Here is a 15,814-nt window from a genome sequence, read left to right as displayed (position 1 = left end):
TCAGTAACTGAAAAAAAACTCAGATTTGAATTACCTAATGTATCTATTACAGGTTTAACATTAGGATACTGTGGGACTCTTACGTCAGAGTATTACCGACCACCACTTCTAGCACATCAGTTCTCCCATGGCTGTGTGAGACTGAGCCATGAAACAAAACCCATAAAGTCAATACAGTTACTCGTGTTCAAGCATTGTAAACATACTTGGATCAGCTGATTTTAAATGTATGTTTAACTCTCTTATACCAAATATTTTATTTACGCTTTTTACTCTTCATAAATAATTTCCAGTTACATACATCAATGTATTCTTCTTCATCTCTCTTTGAAAAATAGAATTTCTAGCAAAGTGGACATGATGAACATAGTGCAAAAATAAAAAGCTAGAAATTGGAAGCTGGCAGTTGTAGTTGGAAGTAGTATTTGTTTGAGGAGAAAGAACTACAATTGTGGAGAAAGAGAAGTGAGGCTGCCATGCTGGCCCAATACCCTAATTGGCCTTCTGCGGAGCTCTTTAAATTCAGACAGCATTTCAGAGTTGTCAGCATTTGGATTAGAAAGCCCAACCTTTTAAAAACCCAGCATCTACTAGTATCAGAATACAAGCCACCACAGGACGGGGCCATGACTTCAGGTAGCTGTTATGATTAGGTAGGCTGGTTTTGATAAATTCCATGCAGCTGGAGAGAAAAACATCCTTTAGCAAAGAGAGAGGTAATTGAGTAGAACGACATTCAATTTGTGACAGCCGTGAAGAGACCGTGTTCATGGGTAAATCATTTAAAAGCATTAACTACAACCTGTAAAATGAAGATGCTAAAACAACAATTATAATGACTTTTTTGCTCTACAGCCCTTTTGAGATTTTGCTAAACACCACACACACACACACACACGAGAGCCTGAAAACAATTGTAAGCTATAGAGAGATCAAAGTCTGATCTCATAGGGGTATACAGATGTCTTGATAGAAGTTGGGAACAACATGGAACTTAAAGGCTTTCCCAGTTCTAAATTTCCAGATTGTGCCAGCATGCTATAATGTTTAAACTATCAAATCATGTAATACCATTGGCATAAGAAGTAGTCCTATGTTTACATATTAATTTCCTTTATTCTTTCACAGAATTTGACATGCATTTTTTCATCTACAGGTAAAAAATCATTATACACACTTTACCTATGCATATTTCAGGATATTCTATTGTACCATTAAAGCTTTTAGCTTTATTTCATCATATATTGCTGTATTTCTTTTTATGTTTCACAAAATTCCTTTCCTAGATTTATATGCCAAATATAATAGCCTCAATTGCTTTGCTTTTCACTTAACAGTGTTGTGTAAGCCAGATCTTTTACAGAGTCCCTGGCTAGATATTAAAATTATAGCAACACCAACAAAATTCTGCAGAAATGCTTTATGAACTTGATGATTGCAGTTAAATAAGAATTCTTTGAAATGAATTGTGATTTTACATGGTATTAGAGTACTTTAGGATTCTGGCTTATTAATAAAAATGTTTCATTCAGTCTTTCAGTATAATTGAAAACATGCCTCATTTCTCTCTGTGACCTTTTTTAATTTGGGTGGTTTCAAGTTGAACTTTTTTTCTTATCACAAAATATGTAACACCTAATACAGAATGCTAAACTTGATATGTGGAGGGCATTGAAAACAAACAGCTTTCTGTTGATGCCTCAGTTTGGTTTGTGAAGCTTCTGTTACTAATAAGGATAAGGAAGGTTCAACCTCCTACTCTCATGTTGCTCCCCCATCTCCAGTGACACTTCAGGTGCCTACAACCAGTAAAGTAATCCCTCCTGTTCAGCTTTTTCATGTTATGTGTGGATCCATGGATCCATGTGGACACATGAAGCTACCAGTTATAATTTCTTAAATAGCTAAGCTTAATTTTTAAAATATGTGGTTATTGAACTGTGGCATTATTTGTATCTTGAACTTTTACCTTAGGCTAATAGGCCTTTTAGTTTCCTAGTTACAGGATTAAAAAAAAAAAAAAAACTCCTACATACCAATCTATTCAAGTATTTAACTATTGTTTATTGTTCTCTTACTGTTTGCCTGGAAATAAACTAGATCAGAGAGAGGCAGAGAAAGAGAGAGAAACAACATAGGCATTTTCATCATTTCAAAGCCACTCTGATTTCTACTTCTATTTTTTCTTCATTTGTTCATAAAGGATCAACATTTTTCCCCTCAGTCCAGGATTCCCAGGTCTTTTTGTGGTTCCTGCTTAGGGGCCCCTTCCCATCTTTGTTGTTATTTCTCTTTGGATAAGCTTTGGCCTACTGATAGGGGCTTTCCACCTGTTTACACCCTCAGCCCTACCCCAACCCAACCACAGGGTAGAAAGGATGCTGTTATTTTGCTGATTTTATATGATTTTTGCTTTCTGAGGATATTTCATTCCTGCAGCTGGATCTTACAATACAGTCGCTTTCTCTACCATAACACCACTGACACCAACCACAGACACTTGTTTCTCTGTTTTATTATTTGTTAATTTTCTCTAATATAACTTGAACGTGTTGTGAATGGATTATCCTCAGTCTCCCTTCCAAACATTGTTGATGAAGAGGGATTGTGCAATCCACCAATTTGTTTCTAATAGTATTTGCTGACTGAAGTCTGCCTTTGAGGATATACAATATTGAGAAATAGAATACTATGTTTGAATGCCAATAAGAGGCAAGCATCATTCACTAGGAGTGTCAAATGGTTTGTTCTCAGAAAAGTCCTGTTAACAGAATTATCTTAGGTGACTAGAAAACTTAATTTCCCAACCTCTTCTGTTTCTTCATGGTAACCATGTATTATAAGGGACTCTTACATTCATGGAATTGATGCTGAAGAAGATGAAAACAGAAGTTTATTTAAGAGTTTATATGTTTATATTAATTCATCCAGAAAACATTTCATCTTTAGCATTAGCTTTACAATCACTTTAGAAGTGCAACCATCTACAGTGAAGAGCATCTGTGTCATGTTGGGAGCAATGTATTAGATCAATGATGTTATGTGTAATAGAAATGTGATTTCCTTAGGAATTTATGTGAATTATATTTTATTTAATTTTTTAAAAAACATTTTAGGATGGAAAAATACTGTCATTACTGTCACACAGGTTCATTGCATTACATATTTTATTATTTGACATTAGCTTTCTTTATTACTTTTTAATTAACAAGGTGATATTTTCCTAATTTGTCTCTGAAAAATGTGTGATTTCTAGAGACTTCATGATAAAATAATAGAAGCAACAATAAGTTTGTGATGCATTTTCATTCTCTTATTACAGAGAGTTGGCTGTGATGGTTTATTAGGGTCTCTGGCAAGGGAAGATCATTGTGGTATATGCAATGGCAATGGAAAATCCTGCAAGATTATTAAAGGAGACTTTAATCACACCAGAGGAGCAGGTAATATTCTATTATAATTAATGCTCCCTACTAAAGACAGAGAGTACGTTAAACTTGACTTAGCAATCATAATACTGATTCTATGAAAGACTCTTAATGGATAAAGAATGAGTTTTTTATGAGGACATACAATATATATGATATGAGCCAGAAATCCTAACAAGCCCATTTACCACTAATGAAAACATGAAGTCATCTGTTGTGCATTTAATAAGTTAGAGCAACAAGGGAGTAATCTAATTTGAATTGGCAAATGTTACAAGATTTCTACAGACCTTATTATCCCATGCAAAGCATGACAGCTATTAGAAAACAGTGATGTGTAACATCTTGAATCAACCATTGAGCATATTAGTTTTTGGTTTTTTAGCTTTCCGTATTCTTTTTTTATGTTTCTACTTGATTTGAAGAGGATGCATTATTGAAAACAGGATCCACTGTATCAGAGCATAGAGAGAAGCATAGCATAAGGGAGGCACTGTGTTCATGGGAGGAATGGTTCTGTCTGCAGTTGTTGCCGCATATGTACACATTCCTATGAGTATGAAATGACAATGTGATCCACTACAAAAAGTAACTTTTCTATACTGAAATATAATGCATGAATATGCTGTATACACAGAAAATCCTTTATGACAACATCCTCAAGCTTGCTTGGAAGAACACACTTTTCTGCTACTTGTGCTATATATATGTGGTGTCACAAATTATGACTCATTCATCATCAATATATCTACATTGCATATCTCAAATATTTCCTACCTTGAATTCCTTTCTTATTCCAAAGTAATAGCAAAAAAAACCCCACAAGACTAAAATGTGAACTAATTTAAACACATAAAAACAAGTCATTTGTGTTTGTAATGAAGAAAACTGAGTTCATTCTTGATCCAAGAGTCCTCTAGAAAAGGAGATACAGCTTTCTAAAGATCAATGTAACCGTTTGATAGCTCCAACAGATTAAGAGATAAGTAAGCCTGAAGATAGGAAGCCTAAAAATAACCAAGTACCAAGATAAATTCAAATCAAATTCTCAGTCTCTGAAGCCGTCAAAAAGTTACAGATAGGTCCCACACATCCAAGTCAGCCAGCACTCACTTGGAAAAGAAGTAATTAGTTGGCACAAGCTCTTAGACTTTCCACTACACAATATAATTACAGTAAACTCTTCTGCCTGATTGTGATGAGAAATTTTCACAGTGCAAGAACTCAAATAAAATCTGAAAGATTGAAGGTAGTTAAAGACACTAGAGTTTTCAAGGCTATTCTTGTATAGTTATCTAATATGCATGGAAAAAGTTTTATGCAGAAATTCTGATACACATTAAGCATGGACATATTTATTTCATTTTAATAAGACTTCCTTTTCCCACTATCCAGTGAAAATAAAAACACCCTAGTGTTATTAAATGAAAAATAGAAATACCACTAAAAAAATCCTAGTAATGCTTTCATTCTGATTGCGGTGATGTGACATTACCTTCCCTCAGATATCTGCTTCCCTCTTTCTTTCATCTTTATTTCACTTTAATTTTTATATCTACCTATTTGTTTGTTTAGATAACAGCATTTTTAATTGGGAAACTGTTCAGGTTAATAAAGTATTATGACTATCATAGATAAGTAATGCCACTTTCTTTTTTACAAGTCTGCAAGTTTTACATTGTTCACAGGGCGTTCTCACAACAGACACAAAGTTGCCAGTCTCTATTTGTCTCTCCCCCCTCTCATCTCACACCAGTCCCTTCCTTCTTGAAGCTGCAGCTACCCCAATTCTTGCAGACCCTCAAAACTGACCAAGATGTCAGTTTTGTGTTCCTTTGTCTTCTCTTCCAGACTGTAAACTCAGTAAAGAAAAAAAATTTTTTTCTAAGTTTTCTAAATCTCATATGAATATTAATTATAGCAAAGGTTCCATCTACTTGTAACTGAAGGAGCATTGTTTTCATTTCTCTTCAGAAAAATTTATCCCTGTAGTTTATGACCTTCCTAGAATTTGAAGGACTTATACATTATGTAGTCCTGTTGGCCATACACAGTGGATACGTTTGTAACACATGTGCAGAGTTGTGTGGGTGGGCTTAGTCCCTGACCTTTCTTAAAAGTTTCCACGATCATTTTTGTTGGAGCTAGAAACTAAACTCAGGAAAATATTTTTCTTTGTAGATTTATCATGTAATAAATTAGAAAATAAAAGTCAGGGATGATTTATCGTATTTTTCACTATGGCTTCGCATACCAAAGTGATAATTTTTAAGGAATAAAACGTAAACTGTATATTTGTCCAATTGTGTGTGGAACTATATAATTATCAAGACACATTAAAAATATAAGAATGAAATCGATGTATAAAGAGGATGTGCTTTTGCATTTTTGGGGGTTTTTTTAATTCAGAGAGTAGGTGGGAGAAAGAGAAAGAGATTCAGAAGCAGGTCTTCCATCCTCAGGTTCACTCCCCAAGGCCTGATTCCAGCCAGGGCTAGACAAGTCTGAAGGCAAAAGCTGAGAAACACATGCAGCAGGGACCAAGGTGCAGGAACCCTCCCCTCTGCCTCCCAGGGTATGCACTAGCAGGAATCTGGAATCCAAAGTAGAGCTTGATAGTCCGCGTTTAATCTTCACTGCTGCACCAAATGTCTGCCCTCCACTTTAAAATAACGTCTTTTGTATTTCATTTTTACTTATTTGAAAGGGAAAGACAGAGAGAAACTGAATGTTAGAAAGCAAGTGAGTAAGATAGACCACGAAAGACAAGATACTGTTAGAGTTTCCTTTGATTTGGCTGTTTCCTTCAGCAATGGCAGTGTCAAAGTCTCCTTTATATTGTTTCATGGAAGAATAGCCATAGATCATAGCAGGAAGTAAATAGTATTGTCAGATCTGAGTTTAAATCTTGGTTCAGCAAATTATTGATGATGCAGTATTAGCATTGAAAATCATTTATTTTCCTTTTATTTTTGAATTTATTTATATAAAACACTATCTTTAGGGATTCTATCATTGTTCAATGTAGTAATTTTTGTAAAGCAATTACACTGGTGACTTGCTATCACATTTAAATATGGCAGCTACTTCACTATTACTGTATGAAGATAATGGTTGCTACTGACTTTTTAAGATGTATGAGTCAAACCTAAGAAACTTTGACTATGCAAAGGAAAAACTCAACGAGGTGAAGAGGCAACAGATAGAATGGGAGAAAATGTTTGCAAACTGTGTAACTGATAAAGGAATAATATCCAGAATCCATAGAGGTTCAAGAAACTCAGCAACAGAACCAACAGTCCAGTTAGAAAATGATTAAAGGATGAAATACAAATAGCCAACAGACACATGAAAAAACGTGCGGAATCACCAGCCATCAGGGAAATGCAAATAAAAACCACAATAAGGCTTCACCTCACCACAGCTGGAATGGTTATCATCCAAAGTCTTGAGAAATAACAACAATCTATTCTGATAAGAATGTGAGGAAAAGAGAACCTAATACACTGTTGGTGGCTGTAAACTAGTAGAAGCATGATGGAGGACAGTGTGGAGATCCCTGAGAAATAAAAAATCCATCTACCATTTGACTCAGCCAAGCTACACCTGGGACTTTACCTGGGGGAAATGAAGTCATCACATGAAATAGTTGGTTTTACCCACCTCCATGTTTATTGCAGCTCAGTTCACAATAGCTAAAGTATGTAATGAACCCAGATTTCATCAACTGATTACTGGATAACAATTTCATGGTATATGTATACTATGGAGTATTGAATAGTCATTTAAAAAATGAAATTTTGTCTTTCACAACAAAATGAATGCAACTGGAGACCATTACTGAAATAGTTTTTGCAAGAAAAAAAAAAGGAAGATGGGAAATTGGGGGGAGGAGGAGAAGTGTGATTCTCATGCTAGAATTGTACTTGTGAAATACATGAAATTTGTTCTCTTTATATTAGTAAACATTTTAAAAGGAGAATGAAGCCTTTGGCTTTACATGTGGTGTTACTGAGCACGAAGCACAATGTGCAACTCTTTACTGAAATAATGGTCCCACTTCTAAGCGAGGCAATACATTGAGTCTGCTTCTTTAAAAGGTGTACATGCTCAATATTGCCACATCACCTGTTTTCTAAAACATATTTTACCACCATTGAATTTCCTCATATGTAATTGTTTAGTGTTCTTTTCTTTTTGATATCAATATGAGTATAAACTCAGATATAATTATTATTATTCTAAGGCATAATTAGCTGTTTAGTCCTGCACTCAGGAAATTTTTGCACAGTACTTCTGCTTTGTTCTCTCCATTCCATTTTTTTTTAACCACAGTAAAGTTGATTATCTTCTCCTCCACTGGTTTCCTAAGTCCTTGGCAAGAGCCATCGTCCCAGATTGTGACATCAGTAAACTCTTCTCTGTCGTCTCTCCTTTGACATCTCCTCAGCCTTGGCAGAGTTGGCCAGTAACTCTTCTAGAGACCCTCATTCATGGGTCTGTTTTCTTTTAAAAAAGACCAGATTCCATCCTTCCCATGCTTGCTTCTTCTGTCTTGTTTCTTGATATTTTCAATCTGTTTTCCTAAAAATCATGAGCTTGACCAGGTAAAGTTCTAGACTTCTTTATGCTCTCAGTTTTCTCCTCTGACTCCCTTGGCTTACATTGCTGCTTCTTCAGATACCTCTGATAATAAATATATCAGTAGCCTCAACTTTCCCTGGAAATCAGTGTGTTCTAGAACTCTTACTGGGTGTCTTCACTGACATCTTTTATGGTTTAGTTAAATTTGGATTACCAAGGTGAACTGGTCAAATTATGAGCAAAACTAGACACTAGATAATTTCTTTCTTTAATTCTGCAAATTAGGATCCTATTCTTACATGGGAAAATCATATTAAAAGATAAGTTTATTATAGGACAAAAAAATGAAATCCATGGATGGGTTTCCCTGTGACATGCATTTCTGTATAGTTTCCAAAGTATCCAAGAAGCCGCACTGAATAAAGTGCTTTCTATCAGGTACCACATTCAGAATATTGTTTTCAAAGTATTTTTGAATTTTCTATCTTAGCCTCTACCAGACCTAAATTTCAACATTAGACTCCTGACACCATTATCCATAAGTATATCCCAGCATATTGCTGTTATAAAAAGCCATGCCAAGGCAGGATCTAATTACCAACTTCCTTACTATGGAATGTTCAGTAGCTAAAATTGATGAATTCATTGCCCTGGGCACACATTCAAACTCTTAATAGAGCCATGCTGTTACATAGTCTCATTCCGTCAGAATTACTTTATTCAAGTGCTGCTAAAACACCTTTCATCCCATACTCTTCTTTATGAAAAGTGAACTCAGCCTTGTTCTACATCTGTCTGAGTCCCTTCTGCAGAAAACTCATGTTTTTGCTTTGTTGAGAATTTTCCTTGACTTACATAAAATGTTCTTTCTTCTGAACTGTAGTTATTCTGGCTCTTGTAAGCATTTTAAAAATTGTAAACATTATACCCATTTAAAAGGAAAAAAAAATCTACCTCTGGATGTTTGGATGGTAATGTGCTCAGAGAAGAGGGAGAGAGCTTGAACAACTCCTGTTTATATTCTTTAGCAGGCATTGACCACGTTATTTTGTACAGCATCTTTTTGTAAGTTTTGTAAGTTTCGTCTAACTCGTATTTGTAAAACTTACCCATCTCTTAACTTTACAATTCTCTTTGAGGGCAGAGACCATATTGCTACCTATGTACAAATATACTAAGCATCATTTCTATTGTCATTGTTGCCAGTTTTATTAATATGCCAGAACGATGGTGAATTTTTTGTTTTGGAATTATACAAAGTGATTGACAATATGGAAAATGTGCAGGTGAGCTGTTAATTTAATAAGTACTGTGAAGTTATGACTCTGAAATTGCAGCCTGTTTCCAGCCCCTTCACCAGGTGGGGGAATAGGATACATTTGTTCTATTCCACATAACTCATCATTTTCAGGAAGCTGAAGAACGAATAAACAGGAGACAACTCTAGATGTATTCTGTCTTCTTGTTTCACGTTTCATTTTATTTCACTTCGTGCATTGCATTCCTAACCTTTGTTGAAAGAAATCTGCTGCAGAACCTTAACTCTGACTTGTTTCTGCTGTCTGACACCTTCGGCTGCCCTGATGCTGTGGCTTTGCACTTCCTGTCCCCAGCTCCAGTTTCAACTCTTTGTTAATCTGCACCTGGAGTGCTGGGTCTCTTGTTCTGTGAGTAACTTCATGGCTAGTCAGGCCAATTTTATTTGTTCCAGCTGAGGTTTCTTGTTCCCCACACTTTTTAACTTTATGAATTCCCAGAGCAAAATCTGAGCTTGCTTGCTCTGTTGCAGGATCTACTGTGTTTGAAATTAGGTTATCCTGTTTGGCTTTTCTTTAGTCAAAATTCACAAAGCAATAATGAAGTTTTTTTTTTTGCATTAAAAAAAGTGCTTGTTTATCATCAGGAATGTTGTTGATATAATATCTTTTCAAGAAACTACTTCACAAAAATCATAACGTGTTTACATGTTGAGTTTTATTTTACAAATGGTACTGGAATATTAAGCCATCACCAAATTTTAGAAAGCAACTCGTTAATTTAAAGAGAGGATATTATAAAAAGGCATTGTGACAACTCAAGGTTTAATTATTTTATGTGTCATTGCCTCCTGCAGGTTACGTGGAGGTGCTGGTGATCCCTGCTGGAGCAAGGAGGATCAAAGTCGTTGAAGAAAAGCCAGGACACAGCTACTTAGGTAACCCACGTGACTGACACAGAGGGGCCAAGTTCAAGCCCAGCTCCCTGCCTTGAGCATTCTGTGTAGATGAGGAAGTCAGCCCATTGCTGGCTTCATGTCTCAACTTTCCAGGGAGCAGTCTGGTCATACCAAGTTAGAATTTCTTTCCCATGAGCAAAAGCGATGAGGTTGTCTTGTGTTTTGGGGGGTATAACTGCTTCCACATATTAGTCTATTAAAACCCACAGAATGATTTGTGATATATTTTATTTCTTAGATGGGCACACGTTCAATGAACTTATATATTTATGTATCCTATACATGCATGCAGATATACATGTCTAGTTATTCCATGTATAAATGATTGTATGGTATTTATATAATGAATGTTTTAGAATTAGGAAATGTGAAATTTAAAAATCTATATATTAAAACAGATGTATTTGCCTCACTGCAGGAAAATTCACCTATAAAAACAGTAATCTCAAACACTTAAGTATAGCTTAAGAACATATCAGCTACTTTACTGTTTCAACTAAATCGATTAATGAATTCTAAAAATGAAAAAGAAAATACTAGGTTGTTCAACGTATTATGTTGCAATATTATGAAATCATTAATATTTTATAGTGTTGGCAGGTATAGATAGATGAACAATTTAACCAGATCAAGAAGACTGTTCTCCCAGTTTTTAAGTATTATTTTTATACTATTTTTCTTTCCAAAAAGTTTGCAATTTTTAAAAATGTTCTTAGCAAAAATAATGTCCTTATAATATCCCAGTATGGAAGCCCTGTGAACATGAAAAACAATTCACCGGACAGAATTGTTTGAACTGTACACTATCAAAAATAATTTACATTCAGACTGAATTGTTTTCCACAAAAGATTCGCTTTGTATTAGGTAGGAACATCTAGGGAAAGAGGACAATAAGGGAAATAATCTGTCATGTAATCTGTTCATCCATTTATTGCCAATGAGTAAAATGTAAACTTTTCAACCTATTTTGTAGGCTTTTAAAATGCTTTTCAAAAGTAAGTAGAATATTACAGGCTTGCTAATTCAGATTTAAGCCAGTTTTTGAGGATACTGGGCATTTGATGATCTCACTACTCGTATGTCTATGTGGATACGATGGTTGTTTTCCAAGCTGAAAAGCATCAATGTCTCTAACAGAATTTTACAATTCTATAAAATTCTAGATTGCCCTGTGAGTTTTACTAACCTGAAAACTGTGGCTAAATAAATCATGTAGAGTTACAAATGAAACATCTCCGTGCTGCTCCAAATCTCTCACTTCCCAGTCCCTCCACCCAACCATTCTTCACGTCTCCCTCGGACAGCCGCCCTTTCAGGCCAGCAGAAGCCTTCTATGCTGACAAATCCAGAAGTCACATGTTGCTTGACACGTAACCAGTGTGGAGAACCATGGACCCTTAACTGAACTGACCTCTTTCTCCTTCTGAGCTCCCCTTCCTCATCAGATGGTCTCTTTGATTTGTTCCTCAAGGTCTTCCTGTTCCCCCAACTCAGGCCTGGGCCCTGCTCTTTCATCTGCCAATCTGTCTCCCTAGCACATCACTCCTAAAACCTCTTCTAGGAGGTTCTCAGAACCTGTTCAGAAACAAGTGTCAAAGTCAAACATCCCAATCAAAACTGTGATCTTCACTCTGTGCTGAAATGCTATTTCTTCCCTTCATTTTCCCCTGAATGGTTAGTGTCCCTGCTTTATGCCTGCTGGGAGATCATTTTTATTTCTGGAGCACAGACTATCATATTTCCTCTGTTGTTTCTGATTTTAGTAATTCAAGTGTTGCCATTTTTTCTTTGTTTTGCTAAAAGATTGCCAACATTGTTGATCTATTCAAAGGATCATCTTTGGTTTTAATTTATTTTACTCTCCTCTATTTCATTTATCTCTGCTCTAATCTTGATTATGTCCTTGTTTTTGCTAGTTTGGAGTTTGCATTCTTCTTAGTTTTCTGGTTTCTTAAATTATACAATTTAGCTATTGACTTTAAATCATTCTTATTTTTAAATGTATGTACAGGTGTAAATTTCCCATTAACACTTCTATTTTGCTTCACAAAGTTTTCACTTTTACTTGTTAAGATATTTTCTGGGGCTGGTGTTGTTTCACAGTGCGTTAGGTTGTTGCTACAATGCTGGTGATCCGACGGGACTCAGTAGGAGTTTCAGCTGTGCAGCTTCTAGTCCAGCTGCCTGTTAACGCTCCTGGAAAGGCAGCAGATGTGTTTCAAATGCATGGGCCTTTACCGCCTATGGGAGACCCAGAAGGAGTTTTGGGCTCTTGACTTTGACTTGGCCCAGCCTGGCCATTGTAGCCATTTGTGGAATGAACCAGCAGACAGATCTCTTTCTGTTTAGAAAGGCAGATGTGTGTGTATGTGTGTGTGTGTGTGTGTGTGTGTGTGTGTGTGTGTGTGTATGTATTGAGAGAGAGAGAGAGAGAGAGAAAGAGAGAGAGAGAGCTCTTCTATCTACTGGTTCACTTCTCAAATAGCCACAACTGCCAGGGCTGGACCAGGCTGAAGCCAGCAGCCGAGTGTCTTCTGAGTCTCCCATGGGATTGCAAGTGCACCTTGGGGCATCTTCTACTGCTTTTCGAGGCACATTAGCTTTGGTCTTGATCAGAAATGGAGCAGCTGGGACTCAAATCGATACCTAAGTGGGATGCTGGTGTTGCTGGTGGCAGTTTGACCTGCTATACCACAATGCAGGTCCCATAAATACATAAATCTTCGAACAAACAAAAAAGACACTTTCTGATTTCGGTTTTTCTTTGATCCATTGCTTATTTAAGAGGGTGTTGTTAAGTATCTACACACTTGTGAATTTTCCAGCTTTCCTTCTGTTACTGATTTCTGACAACATTCCACTGTAGTTGGTGAAGACACGTTGTATGGTATGTATGTTCTAGGAAAAGTGAATATCATTAAGGGAGAGTCAACCTATCATAGTCACTAATTTCTACCCAGTCCAGTATTTTAAAAATAGGAGTCCTTGATTTCTCACTTTCTTTATTGCTTCAATATCTCCTTATCAAACATTATCAGTTATTTAAAACTATCATTTTCTTTCCATACACAATTACCTCCAACCAAGCCAATCCATATTATAATATTTTCCTTCATTTCATTTACAGTACTTATTACTGCCTGAATTTCTTAATTTACACACTCGCCTTAACAAATTGGACCCGGCGGCGTGGTCTAGCGGCTAAAGTCCTCGCCTTGAAAGCCCCGGGATCCCATATGGGCGCCGGTTCTAATCCCGGCAGCTCCACTTCCCATCCAGCTCCCTGCTTGTGGCCTGGGAAAGCAGTCGAGGACGGACCAATGCATTGGGACCCTGCACCCGCATGGGAGACCCGGAGAGGTTCCAGGTTCCCGGTATCGAATTGGCGCGCACCAGCCCGTTGCGGCTCACCTGGGGGGTGAAACATCAGATGGAAGATCTTCCTCTCTGTCTCTCCTCCTCTCTGTATATCCGGCTTTCCAATAATAATAAATCTTAAAAAAAAACAAATTATGTATGTATAGTACAGATGGATTTGAAAGAAAGAACAAGAGAGAGGCAGAGAAGAAGTAGAGAGAGAGAAAAATCTTCCATCCACTGGCTCTTTCCACAAGCTTCCACAATAGCCAATGGAAACCAGAATCCTGGAATTTCAGCTGTGTCTCCCACATGGATGGCAGGGGCTCGAGTACTTGAAACACCATCAGGTGTTTTCCTAGGTGCATTTGCAGGGTTCTGATCTAGAAGCAAAGCAGCTGGGACGCAAACAGCTGTTCTCATATAGGATGCTGGAGTCAGCATGGTGGATTAACCCACCATGTTACAATGCTGATCTCAGTATGTGATCACAGGCACCAAACAATGGTCTTTATTTTTTTTTCCTTGACTTTCCACATAACAGTTGTTATTTAAATGTACTTGTTGGGCCCGGCACAATAGCGTAGTGGTTAAAGTCCTCACCTTGAACGCACCGGGATCCTATATGGGCACCGGTTCTAATTCTGGCAGCCCTGCTTCCCATCCAGCTCCCTGCTTGTGGCCTGGGAAAGCAGTTGAGGATGATCCAAAGCCTTGGGACCCTGCACCTGCATGGGAGACTCTGAAGAGCTCCTGGCTCCTGGCTTCGGATTGGCTCAGCTCTAGCCATTGCAGCCGCTTGGGGAGTGAACCATCGGATGGAACATCTTCCTCTCTGTCTCTCCTCCTCTCTGTGTATCCACCTTTCCAATAAAAAAAAATAAATCTTTAAAAAAAATAAGTACTTGTCATATGTAAACACGTTTTCCTTGAACTTACCTACATTACCCTTTTCGCCATTTACTTTTTCTAACCAATATAGTCGATTTATCGAATATAAGGAATTCATGAAGGTACAGTAGTGACTACTTTCTCTTCTATCGCTAATTCTACCAAATTCCCTGTTCCTTGCCTGTTTGTTTTTATATATTATTATCATTAAGATACCACTCAAAGTGTCATTTGAATTATCTATCTTTCCAAAGTGTCTGGCCTTAATCAGTTCTCTCTCAGCTTACCTTTAGGCCCAAGTAATCGGTTTTTCACTTACGGAAGCAGTGTCTGCTCTAAACAGCCCACGTACTTTAAACAGCCTGAAGTGTCAGTGTTGAAAATACTAATGTAACCATATTTATTCAAGATTTCACTGAATTTCCATACTTGCTTAACTAGGCAATAGTAACTATGCTGATGAATCAGTGAACGTGTGCAAGAATAGAGCATAAAAGGCCAGTTGCACAAACCAATCGAGGATGGCAGTGGCTTCCAGCAACATTAAAGAAGTCGAGCTGATGGAACTTGTTGGGAAATGGATCTGAGTGTTGACAGGGGATCAGGGGTCAAGGATGATTTCTGGGTTTCCGGAAAGTTACAGTGTCGTTTGCCATTTTGTGAACAAAGAGCAAATTTGTGGGGGAAAAAAGATACAATACAGTATTAACATTCTAGATTTTAGGCCTAAAGGTCTGGTAAATGGATAATATCATAAATCATCCTTTCTGAAGGCTCCTTTGGGCATAAAAAGGAAGTTGTTGGAAATCTTCAGATGAAATAGCTTTAGCAAAGTGGAAAGAAAATAGAACCTTGGCAAACTGACCATTATTAAACAAATTAACTTGTCTACATCAAGTTACATATTATGGGAGACATTGAATTCCATGTTCCTCTTCCTCCCCTCCTCACCACCCCCACTCACACATGCTTATTCTTTTTCATTACTCTATCTTTGGACAGTACCAAGGTACTTCAAAAAGTTCATGGAAAGGTAGAATGAAGAAAAATTTGTTTCAGTGCAAAAATATTGAAATCCATGCACATTTTTTTATAAAACTTATTTCTCATGAACTTTTCTAAAGGACCCTTCTGTGCATGGATTTCAAACATTTTCATATCAAAATAAGTTTACATTTTAATTCCATTTTCTAAGACTACTTTGACATTTCCTCATAATTTATGTTCAGTTATTACTCTTCTTTCAAATATCTTTGTCATGATCATTTTGTTGGTAATTTATTTTTAAAAAGCCTAAAATAGCCTTTCAGATTAGACATGCATGATACATATACATTT

At 36.8% G+C, this 15,814-nt stretch overlaps 1 protein-coding gene across 1 annotated transcript in view; it reads left to right on the top strand.

Moving 5' to 3' along the window:
- The window catches only part of ADAMTS19 (ADAM metallopeptidase with thrombospondin type 1 motif 19), a 182,602-nt gene that overhangs the window by 124,314 nt on the left and 42,474 nt on the right, over positions 1 to 15,814 (top strand). The window contains exons 15-16 of the mRNA XM_058677493.1: positions 3,323 to 3,443; positions 10,126 to 10,206. Coding sequence (XP_058533476.1) covers positions 3,323 to 3,443; positions 10,126 to 10,206 — 202 coding nt within the window. The remainder of the gene's footprint in view (positions 1 to 3,322; positions 3,444 to 10,125; positions 10,207 to 15,814) is intronic.

The sequence above is a fragment of the Ochotona princeps genome, chromosome 19 (assembly GCF_030435755.1).
Source record: "Ochotona princeps isolate mOchPri1 chromosome 19, mOchPri1.hap1, whole genome shotgun sequence".
Taxonomy (NCBI): domain Eukaryota; kingdom Metazoa; phylum Chordata; class Mammalia; order Lagomorpha; family Ochotonidae; genus Ochotona; species Ochotona princeps.
This window is presented reverse-complemented; position numbering and strand designations above follow the sequence as displayed.